We start from the raw sequence: 27,522 nt of genomic DNA on the forward strand, positions 1-27,522 counted from the left end.
CTCACCACGGCACTGCAGAGAGTTTCATTGACCACGCCAAGAGGTGCTTGGGGTGAAATTTCAAGCTGTCTTCTCCCTTTTACTCTCACTGGGTGAATAGATTCACACACACACAAAATTATTGCTGTTACAATTTTGGATCCTGAAGCTGTATTTTTTTTTTTTTTAATAAACTAATTCCTTACAGGTACTTGGCCTGGGTTGGGTTTGGTTTTGGATTTTTTTTTTTTTTAAGTTCAAAGGTTTAAAATTAAGTACTTTTTTTTCTAAAAATATATTTTAATTAAGGCAACCGTAGCCGTGAAACCTTAATGAAAAGCCTGGTTTTCACAGACTGAGCACAGTACTCATTCCCCTTCTTCCATCCATCTCCCCCCTTCTTCCATCTCCCAGTGCCAGTAGGTCAAGGGAGGAAATCCTCCCTCTCTACTCCGCCCTGGTGCGAGGCTGCATCTGGAGTACTGTGTCCAGTTCTGGGCTCCTCGGTACAACAGAGGCATGGAGCTCCTGGAGTGGGTTCAGTCCAGGGCTACAAGGATGACTGGGGGACTGGAGCATCTGTCATGAGGAAAGGCTGAGGAAGCTGGGCCTGTTCAGCCTCAGAAAAGAGAACTGAGAGGGGATCTCATCAGGGTCTGTAAATGTCTGAAGGGAGGGTGCCAAGAGGATGGAGCCAGGCTCTGCTCAGTGGTGCCAAGCAATAGGACAAGAGGCAACAGGTAGAAACTTATGCACAGGAAGTTCCACTTGAATATGAGGAACAACTTCTTTACTGTGGGAGTGTCTGTGCACTGCCCAGAGAGGTTGTGGATCTCCCTCACTGGAGGTATTCAAGAACCGTCTGGACTCGCTCCCGTGTCCTGGACTCTAGGACGACCCTGCTTTTGCAGGGAGGTTGGACCACACGGCTCGCTGTGCTCCTTCCCAACCTCCCCCGCTCTGTCAGTCTGTGATTCCTCCAGGCCGCAGGGGGGCGCTGTCCCTGCACCTCCCGATCGCCGCCGAGAGCGGCCCTTCCTGGCGCGCCCGGCCCATCCCGACTGTGCCGTGAGCTCTCTGGGCTCCGCTCTGCCCGGGGCTCTGCTCTGCCCGGGGCTCCCGCCCGCCGCTCCGCCCGGCGCCGCCCGCCGACATGAAGCTCGTCAGGTGAGCGGGAGGGCTCGGATGCGGGCCGATGGAGGCGGATTGACCGCGCCCGCCCGCGCCGGCGGCCCCAGGCGAGCCCGCGCTCTGCGGCCTCCCCGCGGCCCCCCCGCACTGCGGGGCGGGAACGGCCCCGGGATGGGCCCTGCGGGGGCTGCTGGCGGCGGGGCCCCGCTCTGCAGGGCCGCGCTCCCGCCCCGGGGCCTGCGCGGGTCGCTCAGCAAAGCCCCTCTGTTTTGGGGGGAATCCTCTCCCCCCGATGGGGATAGCGTTGCCTTGCCGGCGTGCTGACAAGCTGTAAAATGGTTCCTTCTTTGTGTAATAATGGCTGTTTCGCCGGGAAATAGGCGCTGGGTCCGGCAGTGTCCCAGCTTCCCGTGGCTGGGCGGGACGTAGGGTCTGTCACTGAAACATTCCCAGCAGAATCCGCGGGCGCCGTCTTTGAGAGCTCGGGATGAGCGGGTGCCTGGTGTGGAGGCTGTTAAACACGTAGGCTTTATGTGGGAGTGATGGGTTTGGGGTTTTTTGAACGCGTTTTCAATTCGCAGGTTTCTGATGAAGCTGAGCCATGAGACTGTGACCATCGAGCTGAAGAATGGGACGCAGGTGCATGGAACGATCACAGGTACGGCAGGATAGGAGACTGTAGCGAAGTGTTCCCAGTCGCCTTTCGGCAAACAATTGGCAGCCACGGCTCGGATTGAGCTTTTTTTGTCCTGTGCTCCCTCTTGCGGGGACCCGCGCTGGAAGAAAAGCTTTTGAATTCACGTATCTGTGTGGAAGTGCGAGGTGCGTTTGTGTCTGTGTCTGGTTATTGTCGGAAGTTGCTGGGAAGAGTCGGGAGCTGTGACCAGCCAGCCTTCCGTAGGCAACCATGAAAATACTGGGGAATTTCAGCGGGTCACAGGTTGTCTTTGATCTGTATTAGTGGGTGAGTTCACCTGTGGTTAGGCCAGGGTATAATTTGTGATTATCTTTCTCTGTTTTTAAGGTGCTGCTGGGAGGCTGTAAATTCACTGTAGCACAGGGAGCTTCTGAGCCTGACTGTGGGCTTTGCCTCCAAACAGGCTCGGGGGGAAGGAAGTGAACTTTCCCAAACCATTGCAAAGCCAGTGCAAGCGTGTTGTAGTCTCTTAGAATTTTAGCAGCATGATCACAGAATCATGGAATGGTTTGGGTTGGAAGGGACCTTAAAGATCATCTAGTTCCAACCCCAGTGCCATGGACAGGGACACCTCCCGCTAGACCAGGTTGCTCAGAGCCCCATCCAGCCTGGTCTTGAACACAGCCAAGGATGGGACATCCACAGCTTCTCTGGGCAAACTGTTCCAGTGGTAGTGTTGATGAGGTGGTTTTTCTGCTGTATCAAACAGGTGGTGGGTATGCAGCTAAACTTCTGTAAGATGTTTTGGGTGCCTCTGAATTTCCCTTGTGAAATTGCAACAAGCAATAAAAATGTTGCAGCTGAATCACCTGAAGAGGGACTTATTTTTTCAATGGTAGCGCAGATAAATGCCAAATGTTAAGTGCTGATGTGGTCTCATGTTGGTTAAATTTTGTACATAGGCAGTGCTAATCAAAACCATAATTATTTCTGTTGAACGTGTTTTTGCTCTGTTTAAGGTGAACTTAGATGCAAATGCATATTTGCATATATTTGCACTGATTTAACAAGACTGTGGGTTTGAAAATGTGAAGCTGGATGTGGGATTCAGGGCAAAAAGGAATCCTGTCAATGAGAGTGTGCCCCCCTGCTGTTGCCAGGGGTGGGTCATGTTAGTTTGTGGGTGTTATTGTTTAGCAGATGCTTCTTCGTTTCACTGAACTGAAAGTTGTAGGGAAAGTCTTTATGGTTTAGTATATGGTTCTCATGTATTAAAAAATGTGCAAACGATTTTGTTTGCTTTAATAATCTCAGTGAGGGACATTGTTCTGAGGGTGTTCCTGTGAGCTTTACTTCAGAGACATCAGGTATGGAGGTGGTGTGCCTTGTGTTTAACAAGGCAAACCCTCACAGGTGAGCTGAGGAAAGTGCTTTATCTCCTTTCCTACACTCACCTCATGCAACTTTTAAAAGCTCTTCTGCCGAGACACTCTTTAAAAAAAGGTACAACTCCGTCAAGTTTGAATTTTATTCCAGGGGATTGCTTAGGTGCTTTTTTTGCCAGTAGCAATCTGTGGAGATTTGTCAGAGCTCAAAACTGGCATTATTTTGCAGCCAGGTCCATCAGCTTTGATTAGAGGGGAGTGCACCACCCTGGGTACCCGATTGCAGCATGCTTTGTTAAACCCAGCCAGGTGGGAAGCAAACACACTGCTGGTCTCCTGACCTCACTGCTCTTTCAGGCTTAATTGTTGAGCAAAGCTTCTCTCATTTACTGCTAAGAACCTGCAAACACTTGGAATGCAGTCCATATTTCTCAAACTGCAGTCTTCCCTTTACAGTGGCCGGTGAACTGTGTTCATAATTGCTCTGCTGTTGGATTGTGCAATCTCTTCTGGGGGCTGGCCAGAGCTGGGTTGCTGAAGAGGCAGGTTTCATATAATACACCTTACATGAACCAAGGGTCTGGGTCAGGTGGAGTGGAGGGGCCAGAGAGCTCTGTAAAATCCAGAAGGAGGGGGATGAGGACAGAGGAAGTACATGGAATAAGCACAGCGCAGTGGTTCTTCTGGTTCTGGGCTGATGCTCACTTGTGTTACTTACCTTGGTAACACATTTCACAGTTTATTTTTATCACAAAGGGTTGTTTGTACAGAAGTTTGAACACATTAAAATTTTGTTCCTGTGGGTGCCTTGTCGCTGGATTAGCAGGTGTTTGTAAACAGCAGTGTCAATCTTTTGTTTCTGTTTTGATTTGAAAAAGTTACTCTTGTTTTCATCTTCGTAGCTGGAGATCAAATCCCATGGAAAGCTCGTCATATGGAAAATAAAAACTTTTTAATTGCCTCTCATGACTGTTATTTAATACATGCATCCAACTGAGATAGTTTGCGTTTTGGGATTACACATAGCACAGCATAGTGGGCACAGTACTGATTCCGTACAGTTCTTACATACTGGCTGTTCTCAGAGTGTGTGAGCACAATGGTTGTTCCTTACAGGAGGGTGTTTTATGTACTTTGGTGGTAGATAGCACTCTGGTATTGGATGTATTTTATCAGAAAATAAATGCTGCTTTGGTGGTTGGATTTTCCTAAGGCTTACAGAAAAACCTCAGAGGTTTTTCTTCTTTTTAAAGGAGTAAGGACAGTATTAGACTTTTGTAATAAGCAGCAGTTTATTTGTTGTTCAGAACTGATTTAACCGTTGGCTACTGGATGTTTAACCACTGGCTACCTGGCTACTGCCAGGACCTAGATAAAGCTCTCTAGCAATAACGTGTTAAAGGCAGCAATTGATAACTTATTGGGCATAATTTAAGAGAGAAAAAGACACATAGTTTCATTCTGTTAGAGGGTGAATTATTCAATGAGTGGCAGAAGCAGGGATTAATGATCAGGCTAGATCTTGAAGCATGTGCATTCTTAAAAATAGGCAACAAGAGACCTCGTCCCTGAAATCAGGCTTGTGTTGTTTCAGGAGTGGATGTCAGCATGAATACACATCTCAAAGCAGTGAAAATGACGCTGAAGAACAGAGAACCTGTACAGCTGGAGACACTGAGTATTCGAGGGAATAATATCCGCTACTTCATTCTGCCGGACAGTTTGCCTCTGGATACTTTGCTAGTGGATGTTGAACCAAAAGTCAAATCCAAGAAAAGAGAAGCAGGTTAGTTTGTGCTTTCCTGTGTTTGTTCTGACTTTGTATGCAGTTTAGTCCTCTGAATCTGAAGACATCTGATTTGAGTGTCTTAATGTCTGCATTTGGTGTCTAATTCCTTCCTCTTTGAGGGTTTGATACTGTACTGGCTTAATCTGCCTTTCCCACCTTCTTGACGTCTGCAGAGCATTCATTCACCCGAAATTATGCGTGTGGCTTTTCATGCACCTGGTTTTAAAAATGTAAATGTTTTGCATCTTGAGTAAATCTTAACCTATCTCAGTCTCACAGTTGGCAACAGAGACTTACACTTCTCTTCTCTGAGTGTCTGCTGGGTTTCCCCAGTTTGTATGGGGAGCTTCACATAGACTAATAAGAAAGCACAAGACAGTGTCTCAAACAGTACTGAATGATTCACTGAAATTTGGTGGTGGATAAAAATGGTATCTCTGAGAACTGGATTTGAGAGACTTGAGAACCTGAAGGAGTCTAGGCTGTGTATTCCAATGAGCAGATCTCTAACTTTGGTTCCCAGTAGTGTTCCACTCTGCTCTTCCTGAAACTTTTTTCTCAATAAACTGTTGAACAGAAACCTTTTCCTTAGAAGCCAAACATTACAGAGAGCAATTCGGTTTCAATCCAGCAGTTAGTCTGTGTATTTTTAAAATAGTAAGCTGTGAGTGAAAGCTAATTGTGCTCTAAAGTAATGTTGTACCCTTTCTCCTGCAATTAGTGTGTAAGTGTTTGGATCTGCAGTGTGTTATGCATTAGTGTGCTCACCTTTCTGACATGGTGTGAGGAGCCCTTGGATGCATCACCAAGTGCAAGCACTGTGGCTGTTGTCTCTATAGAGAATACACATAAAACTCCCAAGGGGATTTTGCTCCTCTCAGGTCCATTAAAAACAATCTGACCACATGGAGAAATGAGTGTGATTGGATTGCTTTTTTTCCTGAACCCCACAGTGTTTGGTTCTTTGAGGGAAGCAGCTGTGATAGCCCCAGTTACCTCCACTTGATGCTCGCTGCATCCACAGTGTGCGGAAGCCCTCTGACTGCAGCTGTGTTGTGCTGCCTTAATCCATAAATGCTCTTCAGCTTCAAGAGTGTAAAGCCCATGGTCTGTCCTTGGCAAGTGGAATTGTCAGTGGAAGGCAGGATGCTGGCTGTGCTTGTATGTGGCACATGTGCCTTGGGTCCAGGTGTGCTGGCGCTTAGCAAATGCAGCTCTCTACTGATGCACGTAGCTGCTGCCATCGTTTAGTCAGGTGTTGAGACTTCCATGGAAATTACAGAGTCAGTCTATTATCAGCAAAAAAATGACACCTTGCTTCTGTGAAATTTGCCTTGTGCCTCTGCTCTTTCTGTCTTTGCTGCATTTGTGACCTACATGCCAGAATAATCCACGCCTGCTCCGTGAAGGGGTGTTAGTGTGTCTCTCTTACCGAGCCACCCATCTCTGCCACCCATACATTTTTTAGTATCTTTGTGAGCCCTGCACTCACAAACATGTTTGAAATGAAACAGTTATTTCTTAAGTTTGTAGGGTGGCCTAGCAACTGGGTGGGTCAAGTCATGTTTCTTTAGGAGAAACGGGTGCAATGGCACATTATCACTGTATGGATCATGTGACCTTCAGCAGTTGCAGCCTGAATTACCCTGTGCTTCTGTCTTCCCTTTACCATTAAATAGCAGTAATTAAAACTGGGGGCACACAGCCAAGACCTTGGCCTCAGAGTCACGTTTGAAATGGGCAGAGGTATCACTGAAAATAGCTGTTTGGTGGTGGGATCCCTTCAAAATGCTGCCCTTCGCATGGTGCCTGAGAATGGTGAGCTTGGGAATCACACCATGTTAAAACTCTCATTTCCCCTAAGCAGAGTATTTCATAAACCACAATGAGAGCTGTGGCCAAAAAGAAATCTTATCCTCTGTACTGTATAGTAACAAAATACCCTTGTCTTGCATACACTTTTTCTGATCCCTTCCAGAAAATGAGATTTTATGAAAACAAAAAAGAGGAGGAATTCTAGTTCCCTGTCAGACCTACCCTAGCACTTGGGAGCAGCCAGCTGTTACATCCCCTTGTTTTCTGCAGTTAAGCCAAGGACAGAGAGTAGTCTGTGGAAGTTGTATACTGAAAAACCCAGTACTAAAGATGAAAATATTGCCTGAGACTTACTGAGCATTAAAAGACTTAATGTCTCATCACATGGAAGCAGTGTGGTGTTTTATGCTCGATACAGAATGTTTTAATCAAAATGAAAGTATTCCTGGGTCTCACTTGATTTATCCTTTTTCTTTCACCTGCTAAGTTGCTGGAAGAGGCCGTGGCAGAGGCCGTGGCAGAGGCCGAGGTCGTGGAAGAGGAAGAGGAGGCCCAAGACGATAACTTCTCATCACGCAACTGTTACCAAATTCTGGGCAATTTCAGATATTTTTTTGTACAGGTCTTGTTTATGGTATCCATTTTTAATAAACTGAAATGTGAAAAGGTCGTCTTTCCTTTGTTAGCAGAGCCTGGGGAGGGAGGTGTGTCCTGTTTCCAGGGGCTGTTACAGACTAAGCAGGTCTTGGTGTTGGTTGTCACTGTCAAGATTTTGCCCACCCCTGAAGGCTGTACAATTGCCTCTTGCTTTTTGCCTCAGAATGAGAGACTTGCATTGTTGTGCTTTAACGATGTTTGAAATTAATCCTTTTGGAAGGCACTTCCATCTTCTAATGGTTACATAGTTAAGACACTGTATCAAGAACCCCCATCCCATGAGTGTTTCTCAAATGTTCTTCAGAGCGACTTTTTTAAAGTTCATAGATATAATTTTAATGTTTTCTATTACATGAAGCTTACAATTTAAACATGTTGCTTTCTTTATAAAACATATACATGGGGAAATTAACCAGGTCAGTGGAACTGCTGGATTGTTACATCTGATGATTAAAGAATACCTGGATATGAACTTTGTCAAAGCTAATTATATGGCATACTTTTGTTTGGGTGGGGCTCATAAAGCAGCTTTATCACAGATACCTTCTAGTGTACTTAAAGTGCATCCCTAGAAAATACAAAGTACAGCATAGTGCACAGTTATGTACTGGAATTGGAAGCTTACTTCTCCGGGGGAAAGAACTTGTGCAACTCATATATGTGTTTGCATATATATATATATATATAAACTGCTTTGCTGAACACCAGTATAAAAGAAGCCAGGTGGGCCACATTCATCTCCCAATACCATGCTACTGATTTCTCCCATGTAGGAAAGGGATTATCACATTCTCACTGGCAGACTTCAACAGTTTCCTCTGTTGATGAAATACAGATGTCATTTGAAATAAAGTGCACTCTTAAGTGCAGCTGTCTTGAATGGGTAAAGGATATTTGCCGGTACTTTGGTGCAGGAACATGCTTAGTTGGTTGCTCATGTTTCCGCACAGGCAGTGCTACAACAAAGTGGAAAAGAATTACCTAACATGGTGTAACGGGCTGATGTGCTGGTTAATTTGTGCTAACTAGTATTTTGTGAGCTGCTCTTCTGGTTTCCCCCTCTCATGCATAGGCTATTTTAAAGCTTCATCTTGTTACAGAAGAGCTTTTTTTTTTCCCAAACCATTGTGGAACCTCCCAAGAGCACTTTTTGGTCAATATAGCACCCACCATTCTCAACTCTATAAATAGCTGCTACAAATAATGGTTGCTGCTGTCTTCCAGAAGTGCCCTGTCACTGATGACGGGGGTAAGGTCTTCCCAAATCCAGCTGTCAGCATTCATGCAACTGTTGAAACTCTTTCCCTCTTCAGTCTCTTCCTTATAAAAGTCATTAGTGCCCCCAGGGGTATGCACATGGTGGACGCTGCCACCAGCAGCCCAATCACCGCGAGGGCGTAGCCTGGGTAATCCTTCGTCACCAGCTGCCCCTGCAAGGGAGAGAAGCAGTGTTGGATCTGTGGGATCTGTGGGTTTGAGAGTCCAGGAGTTGGGTCAGGAGCAAAGCTATGCACATGGATCTAAGTGGGACTTCTGAGAAGCACTTTCTGGCTGTGCCAGCCCACGACTGCCCTCAGCGCTGTTCTTTGCCCAACCACCCTGAAAACTGACAACAAGAACAGAGCTGCTGACAACAGGATTGGGGGAAATTTCTGCAAGCTTTGGTAAAGAGCGGATTTTGGCTTGATTTGTGTCTCTTAATGAGGTGGCTGGGCCCTGACCTCTGTCAGGCCTCCGTGTTCCTCTCCTGGAGGCTCTGGGCTCATGCTGACACCCAGTCAACAGACCAGGCCCGCCATGGGTCCTAAATTGTTTTTGTGTCATGGCCAATTACGTATTTTCTTTCTGCACAATGGGAACATTTCCACAAAAGGTTATGGAACCGGTGATTACTTATCCAGTAGTAATTTGTGATAAATACACAGTTCAGTATTCGTACAAAAGTGTTCTTGGCCATGAAGAAAAATGGATATGGAAATTATGAAAACCATTCCAGCAGCAGTTCGGTTCTTTTAAAATACCACTAATTTTGTTCAAAATAATACACTTTGAAAGTAGGTTTTTTTGTTTAAAGTGTTTTTTGAAAGATGAAATTTGGGTCTTCAACATTAATAATGCTTTACTGTATGAAGGAGTCGATTAAGAATCAGAGAGATGTTAGTTGATTTTACAGAATCATGGCATCATCATTAGGTCAAGTTTTCCTTGTTTTTCCTTTCCACAAATTTAGGGGTTGGCCCTGACTCTAGCTGCAAGCTTTCCAGTTTTGTGGAGCGGTTTAGTTAGGAAGGAAGGCTGTATCCTTGCAGGAACTAGGGAAAGTTTAAAAAAAAAACAAAAACCCCCCAAAACTATTTTACCTGTGTGGCATCCCACGCTTGGTATTGCAAGGTTCCTGTGAGGATATAGTCGGTGAGGTAAAATATAAATAGGCTTATAATTAGCAGAGGACTAACAAAGGCCCACATAATTTTCCAATACCAGTTTGGCTTGCGTCCAATCATGGTGTAAAGATCTTTCTCAAATCTGTGTTGAAAAAAAAAACAAAAGCATATTTTTGAGAACAGCTGCATATGTTCAATCGATACCTTTTTCTGAGTTACTTCAAAACTACCTGCAGAATTCCATGTCAGATGAGAAAGGGGAGTACAGTTCACCACAAATGAGGTATTGTCTGAAGAACTGGCTCACCAGACTCATCATGAGGGTGAAATCAAAACAGACAGTGGGACTTCCAAGAGAACCCCAAACTGCAGAGAATAGCTAGAAATAGGTACAGCAAGAAAAGTTCTGGCTTGAATATAAGTTCAGGGTGTTTCTGATGTCAGTTAAGAGAGAAAAGCAATGATGCTCAAGTATTAAGGAGAGAAAACTGCTGGGTTTTGTGTAGTTGAGTTGTTCTGACTGCTGTCTTTGAGGAAGTACTAATGCTGGGGAGTGTACCTAAAATCTCACAGGAGACCTGGATCTGACTGGAAGGCTTTGAACTCATCAAGGACATAATACCCTTGTAGGTGCCTGTACATGTACTGTGCTGGCAGACTAACAAAGAAAATGCTGAAGCCTTTTCCTTTAGATGCCATGAACACAAACACCTCTGCTGTTCAAAACCTCTCCTGATGCCAAAGCTTCCTTTTGCCCACAGGGGATGACTTGGGACACCAGCAATCTGTGAGGTGACCTTGAAACAAAACTTACTGGCACTGTTGTGCTCATGCTGAACTACTGTCACAGGAGGAGCAGAGTTTTGGCAGAAGGTGCTCTTGAGACCAAAGACCAGAGCAGGGAGCAGGTGTGTACAGCTCATTAGCACTCGCCTGCCAGCAGAGGTGGTGTCAGCCCAGCCTGGCCTCTGTACAGCCCTGAACCAAGGCCCTGGAAGGGGTCTGCAGGGCAGGGGAGACCCCCATTGCCTTGCTGATACTATAGCATAGGAGAAACATACAGCCTAGGGCAGTATTTTTATTCTTAGCCCTGCATGTCCTGGCTCTTGGCCACTCCCCCTGCTATCCCACTGTAAAGAAAGAAGGATTCAAGCTTTTACCTTCTTATCCCATAGATGTAACACACGGCGATGGTTTCGACCAGCACGATGAGCAGCAGAGAGAGGGTGGCTGCGTAGTCATTGAATATGTCAAACCAGTAATTTCCAGCCTCCATGGTGAAGATCAGGCCAATCACACAGTTAATGAAACACACAACACCTGCATCGATAAAAGAGAGACCCTGCCATTACACTTGGAAGTCTAATTGTGTGTGGGAAATGTCATACTCCTTGTGACTAAAAAACTCGTAGAATTTCTGCTGAGCAGCTTTCTCTGAGGAGAAGGATAATTCCTTTTCCCTTATGGAAAATATCTGTCTCTTTGCATGTGTGACTGTGCTGGTGTGTCCTTAAACTGCTCCTCAGACCTGCATAGTCACAGGACATCACTCCAGAAACGGTCAAGACAACGAAGTCTTGGCTATAGCCTTGTCACATGTGCATGCAGTATCTGGTGTTGCCACTGGGCATCCTGCTAAAACAGGTTTTAAGATGGGACAACTGATTTCCGTGCCTGAACAGGAGCACATATTACTTTTGGCCAAAGACAGGTGTTTTGCAGTTGGGATACTGGTGATGTGACTAAAGAGCTGCTCACTGCAAGTATCTTTACACCTATACTGTCTCTTTGAGTTTCACCAGTCAGTAGACACCAGTATGAAGGAGCTGGGGTGTGTTGGGAAGCCTGTAAATACACAGCCACAATTGTGCTAGTGCTTTGGGAGCTCCGGAGGGGAAGTGCTTTGAAGGCAGGGCAGGATTTCACAAAGGCAGGCAAACCTTTCCAGCAGCATATTAACTATTCCCTGCTCCACTCAAGGTCAGAGGGGGACCCTGAGTGGCAGTGGGACATCAAAGCCTTTGCACACACACACTGTGACACGGCAGGTGCTTACCTGAGATCACCTCCTTGGGGAAGCGGGCGCCAATGACTCTGCTGTCGGTCAGCGGCGTGAGGATGGCGGCTGTGTTCCCCAGCATGCTGCCAATGCCCAGCATCAGCAGCATGAAGAAGTAGAGCACAGAGTACAGCTGGGGCACCTCCATGTTTTTGATCGCTTCAGAATAGACTATAAATGCCAGCCCTGTCCCCTGGACAGCCTGTCAGAGAGAAGGGGAGAAAAATGAGTTACGGGCAGCTCCTTATCCTTGATAAAGGACATAAGATGGACATAAGAGAGTGACTCTGTGTCATGACAAGGTACATGTGCTGTGGTGGCTGTGCACAGCAAAAGCAGATGAGATTCTTGCCAGTTTATCCAAACTGCACGGACACTGGCATAATGCCACTTGTAGCAAAAAAACATTTACCCCAAATCTTTGTGACCTGCCCTGTTCCACAGCCAGAGCCAGCAGTCAGACTGTACTGCCACCCAGCTCAGCTGCTAACCACCCAGGCAAGCCCCTTGCCCCATCCTGAGGGGTAGAAGTGATCCCCAGCCCTGGTCAGGCATGTGGATGTGCTCGCATGGGGCTGCCCAGGCTCAGTGGGAGGAGAGGAGACAGCACAAAGTGGCAACTCACCGTGTCTAGCTCAGCTTCTAAGCTGCAGTTTTTAATCTGAGGCACTAATTGGGCATATTCCTGTGGGTAGGTGGCCATGAGGTAGTCTTTCTTCTCACTGAGGTTGTCCGCTGTCAAAGAGCCTTCCTCCAGGTCAAAAGCGTTCAGCAGCAGCAGGATCACCCTGGGAAGGATTGCAGGCATTTAATGGCTTTCAGGCCCAGAACACCTCATTCCCTTCTCCATCAGTGCCCAGGACATCTCATCCCCTTCTCCATCGGTCCCCACATGTGGATGTCCTGCTGGCCCCAGGGATCCAGTCTTCCCATGTGAGAGCCATGGCACTTCCAGAATGGGATATGGGCGATCTTGCACTTATCTGTGCTTTGTAGGGAGAAGCTCCTGCACCCACACTGTGCTCCCAGGCAGGTATTTTGGGTGCCAGCCAGCGCTGGCTGGTGTCTCTTCCCCTTTGCCCTCCAATCTCACATCCACACCCCATCAACTTAATGAGCCTTTTGGCAACGAGCAGGGACTAGCAGCTTGGTTTCCTCTCTGATCAGCAGATAGATTGAAAGCTCTAAAAATATGAGTAAAAGTGTAACTGCTGCAGGCCCTGTGCCAGGGACTTCATGCAAGCTTGCTGCCTCAGGACACAATCCTGCAGGCTCCTAGGCACCTCCAGAGCATCACAGCCAAGGAGGCTGAGCTCCTGGAACAGGGTTTAGCCTTAATAGTGGGGTGTCTGAGCATTGCTACATTTTATTAATCAGTCCCCCCCACTCCCTGCGACGTGTGCCAGGACCAGGACACAGGAGACAGCGCCTCTGTGACTTGCCCAGGCAAACATCCTTTCGACAAGGCCCATGCCTGGAAGCAGCACCCAGGTGTCAAGAGGCAAGTCACTCTGACCTTTCATCTCGGGCTTCATCGCTTTAAATAGCTCCATTAGCTTTATTAGAGCAGTATGGGGTCTGGTCTTGGGGCAGCGCTGGCAGCACTGCATGCTGTTATTTATTTACCTCCCCTCTCACCTGCCCCAGAACGGCTTGCAGTGGGAAACGAGTGGAACACCAGGCTCTTACTTGTTTATACAGCTCTCATAGTTAAACGTCGCCTTGAAGCCGTAGATGGAGAAGGTCACAATGCTGGCAAAGATGGAGGTGGTGCTGTTGATGAGCGAGACAATGATGGCATGTCTCTCGCAGTTGTTGCTGGGCTCATTGTAGCTGGCAAAGGCAATGAGGCTGCCGAAGCCAAGGCCCAGCGAGAAGAAGATCTGCGTGGCAGCGCTGATCCACGCCTTGGGGTTCGACAGCTGCTCCAGCTGCAAAGCCAGACCCAGAGAGTGAGAGCATAAAGCTACGTATGGATTCCCAGCAATGCCCCTTCCAGGCTGCATGGGTGGGGACAGGGACGGGTCCCTTTGTGCACTCGTTTTAGTTCAGGGGTTTTTTTTAGGCAGGGTTACTTATATGACTGAAAGTAATATGCTATAGGCTATGCTAATGGGCAGGTCTTTTTTTGCAGGAGAAAGCAAGCAGCTTATGGGCACCATGGCAGAGCAGCTGCCACTCCACTCCCACTCCTGGAAATCGCCAGGGTTTCCAGCTGCCTGACCTACGCTACTGCTGCAAAAATTCAATATAAGGAAAAGCATCAACAACTTTTAAAAATCTACACGTAAAAATAATAACATTTCAGAAAAATTCAATAGAGTTTTTCTGTACCTTTGGTGTGAACATGTAGAAAAGACCGTTCACAGCTCCATGAAGTGTTAATCCTCTGATGAGGTATATGATGAGAACACAGTATGGCAAAGAGGCTGTCACATAGACGACCTGAGGAAGCAGGGGAAACATCTTGGTCTAAAGAATATATAAGACAAAGCTAATCCACTATGGTCAGTCTTATTTAGTTTACATAAATAATTTCAATTATTGTGTTTGTTCTTGTGTAATAATCTTTAAAGAAATATTTTCAGACAAATCTAACTTTAGATCTACATTTTAAGGAAGCAAGTTTTTATTAAAAATGAAGACCTGTGCTACTGTTCCCAGGGTCTTCTCTTTGACTGGAAATCAAAGAAAAGTCTAAAATATTTGCAGCATTCACAAACTCAGTTCTGCATCATTTAGTGGAGTAACACCAGCGTGCAACTGTCTATTAAGAACTCATTAGGCAAAGGTCATTCATCATTTGCTCTAGGAGGAAGGCAAGCAGACCTCATAGAAGGTTAAAATCAAACTTGAATTGAATCAAATTGAATCAAAATTGAATTGAATTAGTTGCAACAAGTTTAAGAGGTTATTCTTAGTTTATAGTCTCTTGGCTTTCTGTGTTCAGCTAAGACGATTTGGGGATTACAGCCCTCAGCTTGCTGCTTAGTGCAGGCTCAGCCAGGACATTGGGGTTTTTCTTCCCACTTCCTCATAACTTGTGCTGTGAATAAAAGGCGAGCAAATCATGCCCGGCAGATGTCTTTTTTTTCTTGCAAAGACCAAGGAATAGACGTCTCCTGACATGGCTCTGTTGTGGCAGACAGCTTTCCTCACAGCCAGCAGCCTGACCGTGGTTTTGCTGCATTTACAGGACTTTTCTGGATTATTTTTTTAGTATCACTCAGTGTTTTGGTTGATCCTGCTCGAATTGCAACTTGACAGGGCAGTAGAGGCAGCAGAGCTCGGTGCTCTGCAGCCATAGCCACTGCTTTGGGCACTCGTTTGCCCTCCCCACATCCTGCCCAGGCTTGGCAGGGCTGTGCCCCTCTCTCACCTTGCCAGTGGAGGCGGTGCCACGGAGGATGCAGAGATAAACCACCAGCCAGGCCAGTGTCAGGCAGAGCGCCTGCTCCCACTGCACACTCCCACTGGCCTCCAGCGATGGAGAGATGTTCAGGGTCTGCCGGTACCAGAAGTACTGGGTGGATGACGTCCTCTCACACTCCTCCTCGTAGCCAGTGCGGTTGCTGTTAAGGGGGCAGGTGGCCCATGGCAGGGGGTCCTAGGAGAGAGGGGCATGGAGTCAGCATGGCAGGGAGAGCTGAGGTGCCAGTGAGGCATGGGGAGGATGATGGCGAGGGTGCCTTTCTGCCTGGGGCTTGCATATCTCTGCACAGTGCTGCCTGGGGCACAGGAGGACCCTCTCCCCTAGGGATGATGTCTTCTGACACTTTCCCCTGGGAATGATCCTCTCTCCAAGGACTGATTTGTTCTGATCCTTTCCTGTGGGGATGACCCTTTCCGACCCTCTCCCCAGGGTCTCTCCCCTCTCTCTCCCCTCTCCCCTGCTCTGTCTCTTCTCTGGGAATGACCAGACTGATTTTCTTCCTGAGGATTGAGCCTCTTTAACTCTCTCCCCCAGCGATGACACTCGCCACTCCTCTCCCCCATGGCCAATCCTCTCACATTCCATCAGACAGACCCATCCAAGGATGTAGGACACCCTGACCATCAATGCATCACAGGGTTTGACCTGTTTGACCTGTGATTGATGGCAAGAAGACAACATCCAACACCCCTGGGAGAGCAGACAGAGGAGGACACCACTGCCTCATTCTTCTCTCCAGAAAAGCCCTGGGTGGGTTTATGGAGCTTTTGCCACTGATCCACCTCCGCTCTACAGCTGATGATGGTGCCATGCAACATCCAGCATCAATGCCAAGCCACCATGACCCTCCATGGCCACAGTGGGGCCAAACTGAGCTGTCGAGTGCCCACACACCTGGAAGGAGTGGAAAAGGTACCAGAAGGCCCAGGCGTTTATCACGTTGTAGTACATGGAGAGGAAGAAGGAGACAACAACACTGGCAACACCTGCAGGTATGGAGGGAGACACTTGGTCAGCAGCAAAACCCCAAAATGCCCAGGGTCTCATGACACCTGGGGCTGTGGGGTGGGGGCAGCATCACCATGCCCAACACAGGAGGGGCTTTGACCCTGCACAGCTGTGTGCACAGGGCAAGTCCCTGGCGCTGCATCCACCTCCTCCTCCTGCCAGGACTATCCTGCACTGGATTTTATACTTTAGGCCCTGGGGGTGAATAGTCAAAGTATCATTAAAAATATATTGTGTGTGTATGCAAATTAACAATAGCTTGGGTTATCAGGGTAATTTAATAACATAATAATGGAGCTAAGAAAGGACACTGGTAAATGGCAAACAGCAACAGCAATGGTAGGAAATTAAGGCACTGTTTTATCATTCATATTGAGTTCATTGGGAAGTTGCTCTTGGGGTCAAAGCCCAGTGCAGGCAGCCCCAGGGGATGGGTTTAGCACTGGCATTCACACTGTGATTTTGGCAGGGTGCCTGAGGGCAGGGGGACTTACACCTCTGAATGCAGTGAGTTGGGGTCTAGTCCCAATGCCCTGCAAGGGATGGGATAAATGCATGCCACAAGGTGTCTGCTTTGCTCAGCCTGCTGAGGCCCAGCAGAACCCCAGCTCCCTCCTGGTTTCTCCTCTGAAAGACAAAGCTCTCCATTCAAAAATGACCCATGTTCTCTCCATGCTGGAAAATGAAGATGAAAACTGAGAACATACCAACACCACAAAGGTAGGGGCTTATCATTTTCCAGGCGCCGATGCTGCCCTGACGCATACGCTGCCCCACAGCCAGCTCCAAGTAGAGCAGTGGCATCCCCTCGGCAATCAGCATGATAAGGTATGGGATCAAAAAGCCACCTGCAAAAAAAACCCCAAAAGTCAGCCTTCAGCAGATCAGCAGCAAGATAAACACCATGTTGCCCTATTTGTGGTCAAATCATGCTGTCAGTGTCCCAGGGGCTGGCTGGGTCTGGGTCCTGTCCAGGCACCTTGTGTATTGAGGGCATGGCCCAACCCTGAAGGAGATGTCACAGGGTTTCAGGCGGTGTCGCATAGGCTGGTGGGTGCTGACTGCCCGGGCATAGGGAATTTTCCGCAGGAACTTGGCAGAGCTGGGATTTCTGCTGTTAAACTGTGTTGGTCACCACTCCGGTGTGGCAGGGCTACCCAGATGCATCACCAGCGGTTTGAGCAAAGTTGGGGGCTGGGGCTGTTAAAGGGTAACCAAACACCAGCCAAACCTTGTAAACTATAATGAGAGAAAGAGGACAAGGAAAAGATTTACTTCATGTGGGGTATTTTGCGGCACAGCCAAAGTGCTCAAAGTAAAAGTAACAGCAATGTCCATGTTGAATGGAGAGTTTTGAGTTACATACTGAGGTCTGGCCTGGCTTAAAAAAAACACAAACAAACAAAGAAAAAAGCAAACCAAAAAGCTCCCAAAACCCCCTGCTGATCCCACAAGCACCAGGAAAGGGATGAAGGCTTTTCCCCCAGGGTCCCACCTGCAGGAACAGACTCTGGTATGGGAGGCACAGGCTCCCCTGTGTGGGGCTGCTCATCCCTACTTCTTCCCCACATGGAGAGCCACAGGGATGCTCCTGTGGAAGAGGAGAAGCAGCAGGAACGGGCTGACAATGAAGGAGGGGAAAGGACCTTCCCACTTGGCAACCAGGATGTGCTTTGGCTTAAATTTCTGCCAAAAAAAAAAAGAAAATCCTTGTACTCAACTTGGGGCTCACAGGCTCGCTTCAGAAAGAGCTGCTGACTGAGTCAAAAGCTGTATTTTTGCGAAGGCTTCCCTGCTTCCCTTTTTACAGCAAGCCAAAATATTTACGTAAATATCTCTTATTCGGTATTTAATCTGTGGCATTAACATTCCTTGCAATGGGCTCTGTGCAGTGCTGTGGAGGAATGAACTCTGGGCAGCGACTGAGGAAAAGAACTGGAAATAAACACAGAGCAATAATCCGGTTTATTCTGGGAATTAATTTCCCACCTCCCAGCTCTCTTGTTATTAACAACCCCTTTGTTAGCCTGTTAGATAACTTCCTATGCCACAAGGGAGCTGCTGGAGGTTTAAGAGCTCCCACAGCTGCTCTGTGCCGGCAGGGTGTGAGCTGCCCCAGCAGCCACTGAGGAGAGTTTTGCCATGTACCACCAGAGGGAATCAGCATTAGACTCTCTGTGAAGGCTTTTCTGCTCTCCCAGCAGTGCTTCCACATGCTTGGCATTGACTTAACCACCTTGCAAGCAGCAGGAATGTCTTCAGGCTTGCTCTTCACCCCCATGTCCCCCTGCAGCTGGGGGTGCCAGGGCTAAGCCCCCTGCCCCTTGCTCTGCACCCTGTTTGCATGCAGATCTTGCTCCCAACCCTACTTCCCTAAAGGGTAGAACCACATTGCCTCATACAAGTGACTCAGTGCAGCTGTATGAACCAATTCCTTATTTGCTGTGACTCAGCACAGCAAAAACCAGACCCCAGGCCAGATCCCTGCAGTTGGCAAAACATGGAATGTGCCCTGGGCCTGCTCAAGGCACTGGACTTGTCCAGCAGCACCCTCGCCTCTGCTCAGCGTCCTGCTGTAGACCCATCCCAGTCTCGTTTCAGCCTGGCCCAGCCTGCTTAGGGACAGAATAACTGCACCTATGAGGTTTAACCCCCCCTTGCTCTGCTCAGGCCAAGCTCTCTGGAGAAGAGCAAGGAGAAGGAGGCAATCTGCTGATGAACAGAAAGGCGGGTTACAAAGCAATATAATTTGTAAATACTGCAAATTATCAGTATCATACGCAATAAGGGCTCTATTGTTCTGCTGGGCAGGACAGGAACTGGCTCTGTGCTTTTCTAAAAGAAAGATGCCAAACAAGCTGACGTCCCCCCTTATCCAGCTTTTAAGTTCCTGAAACCATGTTCTGTCTGCGTTGTTTTTGTGGACCCCTGGAAAGCCACAGAATCCTCATTAAGAAGGCAGTGAAAAGAAGAATTAAGAAAAGCAAAACCTCCTGTCAGGAGTTTCAGCTTCACAGTAGAGAAAGAGCTGCCCTTCCCTATGTAAATTTAACTGGGGAAGAGAAAATAATGGCGAGTATAATGGAAAATAATGGAAAAACATGCTTTTCGAAAAATACTTGGGTTTATCATAGAATCATACAATAGTTTGAGCTGGAAGGGACCTTCTAAACGTCATCTAGTCCAATGCCCTGCAACAAGCAGGAAAGTTTATTTAATCTTATTTCAAGTTAATCAAGTGTTCCAGTTTTGGTTACATTTCAGAGGATTTTTACTATCCACTGCAATACAGATGGCTGGTCAAAAGAACCACACAAATCCCCCAAAATGTCCAAGTTTTGCTGTCCTTCAGGATGTCTGCCAAGATAGGCTGCTAGCAAAGTAATCACATGCAGTTTAATTGCATACAGAAACACTCGCATTTTAAGCTTTGCGCTAGAGTTCAGTGTCAGACATGAAGTCTTAAAGCATGGGTGGAGGAATACATGCAGAATTACAGCACACCTATCATTCCTGCTATCTAAACCACCTAACAACGCTTCAGCCACTGCAGCATCTATCTTCTACTGAACTTCACCTATTGTATTATTTGGATTTTTCTGACCTCATCCCAGGGGACAGCTCTGACACAGTCTCAGCACTGTGGCTTTTCAAAAACCAGCATGAACCAACCCTTACTGCCACACATGCATTTAGAAGTAAGCTACAAGCCAACAAAACAAGCATAAAAGAAGTAAAAAGCACTCAAATATCTCCATATGTTTCTTCCTGAAAGGAAAAAAAAGATGGAAGCAGACCAAAGGCAGATGAGGCAGATGCTCATCATGTCCCTTATTGCAAGGCTGAGGAGAGTCCAACACTATGATAACAGATGCAGTGAGAACAATATAAAACTTGGATGTCTCATAAAGAGAGGCTCTTTATAAGGATTTTTCAAAACAGTGGTAGCTGTATATTAGAGGAGATTATTAGTGTTGGTCTTTAATTAACCTAATTAACTAACTTGATTTCTAAGGAAGAACATCTATGGCTGGTATATGATACAGACATCATCTTTGTTCTATTTGGACCCAGGAGAAGGATAAACTTTCAAAGAGCTTTTTTTTTTTTTTGAGCCCAAATCAATGTATTCTCTATTTTCAAAGGTGCCTGGGAGGCTTTAGCTGTGGAACTCCTGTTGATTAAGGTGTTTCAGGCAACTTCAAGGCAGATTTCCAGCCAAGTTATCACCTCCTAAAGTTAGGCTTTGTATAAAAGACAAAACATTAATGACAGAAACTTGAAATGATGCATCTGATCCTTAAATTAAATCAGCATAAGCCTCTCCCCTTCTCAATATGTTCCAAGTCCACATATGTGAACATACAAAGAACTGAACTAGTTTCTGATGACTTCAGAAAGGTTCGATGGGGCAAAAAAGTAATAGATTAATACCATGTGGACATGTATCTCTCACTCTATCTCCACCCTTTTAGAAAACATGGGCCTTCCCACTGCTTCTAGGAAACAAGTGCCACTGTATTGGGGCAGCTGTCACGTAAAAGCCTAATGCTAAAGAATACATAAAATAAAGCGCAATAAGACAGGTTGTACACCAACAGAAAGCCAGACGTCCTACTCTGCTCTGGACCCTTCTGGGTTAACAGGGCATTAGCATGGACAACATACTTTTGGACTTAAAGCTTGCCACACTCTTCCTCGAGGGAAGCAAGAAACATGAACCACACTTACCTCCTCCATACATCTGACATAAGTAGGGAAATCTCCACACATTTCCCAGTCCCACAGCATAGGAAATGCACGCAAAAACAAACTGCAGGGGATTGTCCCATAGCGGCCGGGATTTCTCCATTGCCTGCTTGTAGGCAGAGGTTTCAGCAGAGCCTTCCTGCCTTCACTCCCTCAGGTACTCTGCCAACCCTGCCTCACACTCCACGCCAGTCCGGCTTGGAGGGGAGGGAGAGGCGGAGGAGCTATGCTTGCCAATTCCTATCAAGCTTTTTAATTACTAATCTTATTAACAGGCACATACTGAAGTAGGAATGCTGGTAAATAGATTATAGACACACACAGAACTATAAAATTGGTACTTTGGGTAAATAGCTGCTTGGGTTTTGACTGGCACTTCTGGGAAGGATGTGAGCCGGGGGATTTTTATCAACTCACATGCCAACTTGACACTGTGAGAAAATAACACTGGGGCTGCAGTCTGGTTTTGGAAATGGGACACTCCTTCTCCACAGGGCTCCTTCCCTATGAGCGCCATTCATGTGCATGAGGTACCAGTTTGAATTCGATAGCACAGAGAAGGGATTCCCACACCATTAGGACTGGCTTTAGTGACTGTCAGAGCTGACTTCTAGGGCAAGGGATGCCAGGAATAAATGGGTCCTCAGACACCCCATCACTTGTGATCCAGTGCTCACCCCAACCAGTCCAGCACGCTTCCCAGTTCCAAAGGTTGCCTTGAAACACTCCCTATAAGCCACACAAGTCCCCAACACGCTGCACACTTGAGTACAACACTCAAGTTTGACCCTCCAGCACTACTACCCTCCCTCTACATATTCTGCACGTGTGTGACAGTGTGAAATAGCCCAGTCTCTTTTCACTTACCTTCATGCTCAAACCCCACTGTTGCAGATGAACTTTTCTGAAGAGTTGCTGTTTTAAAATACTTTCAAGCAGCAGGGACCATATATATACAAAGGTCACTGGGAAAAGGCGTCTGTGGCCCATTGTGGAGGTAGAAGGGTCTACGAGGCCTTTGGGTCATCTGAAGGCACAGTGGGGTGCCAGGTCTGAACATGAACCCTGCTGTATTTGGGCCCCTGCCAAGGTACTCATTGAACTCAATCAATTCAGACAGGTCTCCTAGTGAAGGAGTCTGCCAGCAGCATCTGTAGCAATAAAAAGGGGTTGAACAACTCCAAGGACTCAGCTTCCTTCCTCTGTTTAAATGTGTTTTTTCCATAGCACCTTTCAGGACCATTGTACGAGTAAGACTCACTCAACTGCTGGCAGTCTCGTTCCTCCGGCACCAGCAATTTGCTCCCTGCCAGCACTGTGTGTGCTGCTCCAGCACCCCATCAGGCACCAGCTGTAAGTACAGATGAGAACCCCCACCATGGGGCCTTTGGACACGAGCCCAAAGCGCAGAGTGTGTCGTGCAGTGCTGTTGAGCCCAGTAGAACCACTCTGGTGGACATGCTGACCAGCCACCTGCAGTAGCAAAGTCACAAACTGGGACATCGCTTTTCTGACTGCTAGAAAAGGTGACTGCAAGAGGTTTACGCATCTCCTGTAAGTGAATTCATTCTTTGTGGTGTGTCTTAGTGGTGCTACAAATGAAGGTTGTCACTGGAAAACATCAGGGTTTGCCAGAGCCCTCCAGACTACAGTTCTGAGGGTGCTCATGGCATTTCTGGAATACCCTTGCGGTTTTTGTCTTGCCCACAGAATTGCAACGTGCCAGCTAGCCACGGAAATATGTCTCATGGGTATACCCCTGAATTCTGCTGGAAAAAAAAATCCAAGCTAATTTTAGATCCATAAGATATTAAAACCAAAAGACACACACTGAGAAGCTACAGATACATTAGTTGTCTCAAATAATGAAAACTTTGCAAATTATTAAAAAGTTAAATGCCTGCCACTGCCAGTGGGATTTATTATAAATGATGCTTATAAATAGCTTACAGCATTAAATAATTTTCTGACAGGACAGCATTAAAAAATAGCACATCTCTAGCACTTGGGATGCTTCTGTGTGAATGGATTAGTCCTATCGATGACAATCATCGGGTTAAAGATTTACCTTGGCTCTGGACCTCCTTCCCATTACATTTCAAACTAGTTTACTAATGGACTGGAGGGGATCGTGCACGCAGAGAGGTGTGGTGTCCTCATCTCGGGTCAGGCCAGATCAGGAAGTTCAGATGGAAAGAGATGAATCCTTGTGTCTCTCACAAATGTCAGTCTCATTGGCAGATCACAAACTACTATGAGTTTTTTTAAAGGTGGTCATGCACATAGGCACCCAGCAGAGTGCCTGTCATCTACTGGCTCCTTGAAGGATAGGCTTTAAACATATTTAAAGGTATTTATACAGTCAACACTAAGGAATTCTTGCTGTAGGATTTTCCATACACACCTCAGATAATCAATATGCTATTTCTCATACTGTTCAAGATTTTATCTCCTTTGAAATTCCTTCATTTGGGTTGGGGAAGGACTTGGGCTTTATCTTCAGGGACAAAGACAAGCCTCTAACAGACATATGGAAGAACTTTTAAACATTTCACTGCTCATGTTAAAGGACTATTAGAAACATTTTTGCCCCCCAGTACCTAACAAATTTGAAATGTGGGGTTTGAGGGAGTGGTTGAGGAGAAGGGCAGGGGTTCATCTCCACAGGGACTGATGGGACTGCCCAGGAGAACTCCTCTATGTAAACCTAGTCAGAAACTAATAAACAAACCAGAGAATTCCATTTCTCACTGAAGCAAAACTGCAAGTACTTAGGCAAAGGTGCAAACTAAAAATCCTGGGCTTGCATCTCTTGATGCCAAATGATACTGGTACAGAAAGCAGCCAAGTGCCTCTCCAGCTACCTAAAATGCAGACAAAAAGGGAGTCTGAGGTCCTAGCAACAGGTTGGAGACAGTGCTTTGAGGCTGTGAGAGAAGCTTAACAGTTCTATTTCTGAAAGAGAGGGAAACAAGGGAGGAAGGAATTCTACCAGGTAGCCTGGACTTATTGTTCTACCTCCAACATGTAGCACTATACCATCTAGATTTAAAAATAAACCCTCTGGGCTTTCTTTGATGAGCCACACATGTGGAAGGGAGAAAAAGTGTCAGCAGCTGTGGTGTTTAAGATCTGCCTTTCCTGGAGGCACTCGCCTCCAAATGGAAATATGGTGTCTGCTAGCATATCAGATGATTATCAAACACAAGCGATGGAAGAGTCTCTAGAGCCTCTGCAAATGTTTACTGATACTGTCAGGGGAAGCAGATACACAGCCAGGCGAGTAGCAGCTTTCACATATGGTTTTTCTGTTGGGATTCGCTGTTCACAGTTGCTACTCTAAGCCTCATGTTTCCTTACTCTAGGAGAAAGAAAGATTCCATCTGGATTTCCAGATCTTTGAGAACTCACAGGCCATGATAACTGTTGGGCAATTGCTCTATGTGTAATTGGAGATTACAGCTACTCCTCTAAGCAGTTATCAGGATTGCAATTATTCCTTCCAGTTACTCACTACTACTTGTTGCTTAGTTCCAAATAGTAGATGATGCCCTTAAGGTCTGCACCCTGAAGTCATATCCAACCTCTTCGTCACCCTTAAAACTGTTTCACATTACGTCAGCCTCCCAAGAAAAGCATTCCTGGGAAAGGTCTCTCTTTCTAATTTCTTTGCTTTTGTTTAGCACCACAGCTCTACTCATCTTCCGACTATGTGATCTTTTAGGGTACTCAATGCAGTTCCGATTCAGAGAATTGCATCTAATTCACCCAGACCTCAGAACTGGCCTATGTAAAACAAGAGTCACAAAGTAGCACCTCACTAAATAAAAAAGGCAGTTGACCTATTCAGTCAGTTCTTCTGCTTGCCTCCTGCCAGTTCCCACTGTCTCTGTCAAAGCTTGCCTGCAGTCTGGGGAGGTCTCCAGGCAGATCCCTTGTCCACCAGCAGCTGTCAGTCGTGAGCTGCTCTGCCAGAGTAGTCCTGCACCAACCACACAGCATCACCACGGCTTACCACGGACACCCCAAGACATTAACAGGTTCCTAAAAATAATAATTAAAAAATAATTAACGACCAAAATTCTCTAGATATTAAGACTCCTGAAACTAAGAATGTCATGTATCTACCCACCTTTATTTGGAGAAGAGTTGACTCCAAATAGGCTGCCTAATGTTACAGGATATATCCAAAAGGAGGGCACATCTAGATGCTTTCAGAGAGTCTGCAGGCAGCCAGAGCAGGGTAAGAATCCTGTGCCAATGCTTTCAAAGGGACATTGTCAAAATCAACAGTCACAGGGTAACTCCCTAGGCACCTTCTCTGCTCAAAGTCAGTTACAATAACAATTTCAATAACAATTTTTACCTGCTCACATAAAAACTTAGCTTCAAATTAAATTGGTTTTAACATGTTTTAGAAGGCACATCCTCCACACATTTTTAAGCTTGATCCATTCAGCCACCTGACACTGCAAGATGATTCACATTTGCTTCCTGAAGAGGTAAGAGTCACTTCACTGTGGTCTGCCAGCATTTGGTATCACACAGAAGCCAAGAGCTGACCTTGATAATGCCAGAAAAGGGAAATCAAATCAAGGAATCTTATGAACCTTTTGGCTGGATTGAAATCTAAATGCCTAGCAGATGACTGGGTTTCCCAAAGGTAAGGTATATGAGAAATGTCCAAACAGCAGCTGTCCTTAATATTAGCTTATCAAATAAAGAGGTGCACTTGCAGACTAAGTGTCAATATATGTCAGTATTCATCTTAGGACATCTTAAAAAATGACTATTATCCACAAGAGAAAAACAGACTAACGAGTACTTTAAAAACAGTTAAGGATCATCAGGTAATATACAGTCTCATGAAGAGCATGCAGCAATGCTGGCTCATTTATTAACGACCAGCAGCTGAGCTGAAGTCACTGTCAGTGCATAGGGTTGTTTGTTGGCTGTCAGATTCAACACTAGCGAAGCTGAGCTGCCTGAATTTCGTTCCCATAAAAAAATATTCTTCAGTCTGCAAGCAAAAATAAAATAAAATAAAATAAAAAACACACAAAAAAAATGAAAACCACAGCTTTGAAAGATACTTGATTCCTGCAGACCAGCCAGTTATAGAGAAATTTTCTTTTTAAACATTCCCTTCAGGCATAACTAGGGACTTAGCAAGTGAAGTGGAAGAAATGGATGATGTCTACTTGAACAGTACAAGGAACAAAGGCTGGTAAAAGCAGTATTAGAATTTACACCTCAGGGAAGGAAGTGAAGTTTTAGAAATATCAGACACTGCCAGGAGAGATTCATATGTCATCTCCATCTTCAAAATATTGTACTTATCTCCATAAAAAGAGAACCGTCACTGTATAATGCTCTAGGTATTCTTTGACAGGAATATCATCTGTCAAAGATCATGTATTTTCCATCAAGAGCTCCACAAAAGCCCTTTAATTAGCCATTCTGCAACACAAACCAATGTTAGCATCACAGTGATCTCATACTCGCTAAAGTGGCAATGTGCAAGGCAGGAAATCGAAGTCGGTGTTTCAATTTTGCACTGCACAGCTCTCTACAAGATTTGCCTTGTTTGAGGAGATAACAATGTCTGTAACAATGCTTTTCTACAGGCAACTCATTTCATTGAGACCTAGCCATATACGGGAGTTGACAGTCTACTTTCTTTTTGAGATTGTTTCTAAGCAGATAATGAATGCCTATCACAGAATCAATATTCTAGCTAAATCATCAGTCAAAGATCTATCAGAAAAGAAGCGCAGTAGAAGAATCTCTGTTTTTCTTCATCTTTTACCTGCTCTTTTAGAAATAGTAAGTGATCTCATTAAAATGAGTGTTATTACAAAGAAAAAACCCACAATATTCACCCAGAAAAGTAGTCCTGTTGCTCTGAGCAAACACAAGCCAGAAAGCTCTTTGGTACATCCCTATTAAGAACTTAACCTTTTAGATGACTGTATAAGGGGCAAAATAATACCTTTCATTAACTTAATTGCCACTGCATGAAGAGTAGGTCACCCCATAATGCCCTACTATTGTGCTAGAAGCAATAATATCATGCTACAGACACAGGACATTATCCCAAAGCAATCTTGCTTAACCGGTGGGGGGAAAAGGACAAGAGAACTTCTATAAAACATGAGAACTTAAACTTGGAGGAAACAAGAGAACTTAGACTGCAAGTGTATGGCAGATTTGAACGGGGCATCATTGCTTGAACAATTTTAACAGCCTTGCTTGTCTGAGAAAGAATGAAGAAAAACGATCCATTTCAGTCCAAGCAGCTCCTGAGACAAGTACTGTTAAATTCCAGTTTCTGTAATACAACCACCCCGGCTACTTCCCAGCCCTGCCACTGCTACACTGTTTTACAGCTGTTTGATGTGGTGTATCTTTGAGCATCATTCTGCAATTTACATGTTCTAATTTCTAGCAAGATTCTTTGCTGATCTGCCACCCATTCCCACAGATATTAAAAAAA

The 27,522-nt window shown here is 45.9% G+C and overlaps 2 protein-coding genes across 5 annotated transcripts; one reads left to right on the forward strand and one right to left on the reverse strand.

Moving 5' to 3' along the window:
• The first annotated feature begins 1,023 nt into the window (after positions 1 to 1,023).
• SNRPD1 (small nuclear ribonucleoprotein D1 polypeptide) lies at positions 1,024 to 7,865 on the forward strand. Its single transcript, XM_027729063.2, has 4 exons — positions 1,024 to 1,146; positions 1,692 to 1,768; positions 4,727 to 4,918; positions 7,224 to 7,865. The coding sequence occupies exons 1-4, from the start codon at positions 1,133 to 1,135 to the stop codon at positions 7,298 to 7,300; spliced, it is 360 nt and encodes a 119-aa protein (XP_027584864.1). The 5' UTR covers positions 1,024 to 1,132; the 3' UTR covers positions 7,301 to 7,865.
• Positions 7,704 to 27,488, reverse strand: SLC6A20 (solute carrier family 6 member 20). Of its 4 annotated transcripts, none has more exons than XM_039388322.1 (12): positions 17,773 to 19,387; positions 16,985 to 17,125; positions 16,164 to 16,255; positions 15,216 to 15,443; positions 14,171 to 14,281; positions 13,526 to 13,767; positions 12,462 to 12,624; positions 11,834 to 12,038; positions 10,938 to 11,097; positions 9,875 to 9,919; positions 9,754 to 9,788; positions 7,704 to 8,823 (listed from the first exon to the last, which is right to left on the reverse strand). In XM_039388322.1, the coding sequence occupies exons 1-12, from the start codon at positions 17,846 to 17,848 to the stop codon at positions 8,588 to 8,590; spliced, it is 1,734 nt and encodes a 577-aa protein (XP_039244256.1). In that variant the 5' UTR covers positions 17,849 to 19,387; the 3' UTR covers positions 7,704 to 8,587. The 4 variants fall into 4 exon arrangements, with proteins under 4 accessions (XP_039244256.1, XP_027584858.1, XP_027584854.1 ...); XM_027729057.2 differs by lacking the exon at positions 17,773 to 19,387 and adding exons at positions 24,930 to 25,070; positions 25,159 to 27,488 and having other exon boundaries at positions 8,590 to 8,823; positions 9,754 to 9,919; XM_027729053.2 differs by lacking the exon at positions 17,773 to 19,387 and adding an exon at positions 21,009 to 21,169 and having other exon boundaries at positions 8,590 to 8,823; positions 9,754 to 9,919.
• Positions 27,489 to 27,522: the final 34 nt, after the last annotated feature.

Source organism: Pipra filicauda, unplaced genomic scaffold (genome assembly GCF_003945595.2).
Source record: "Pipra filicauda isolate LSUMZ 115617 unplaced genomic scaffold, ASM394559v2 scaffold62_size3274119_pilon, whole genome shotgun sequence".
Lineage (NCBI taxonomy): Eukaryota > Metazoa > Chordata > Aves > Passeriformes > Pipridae > Pipra > Pipra filicauda.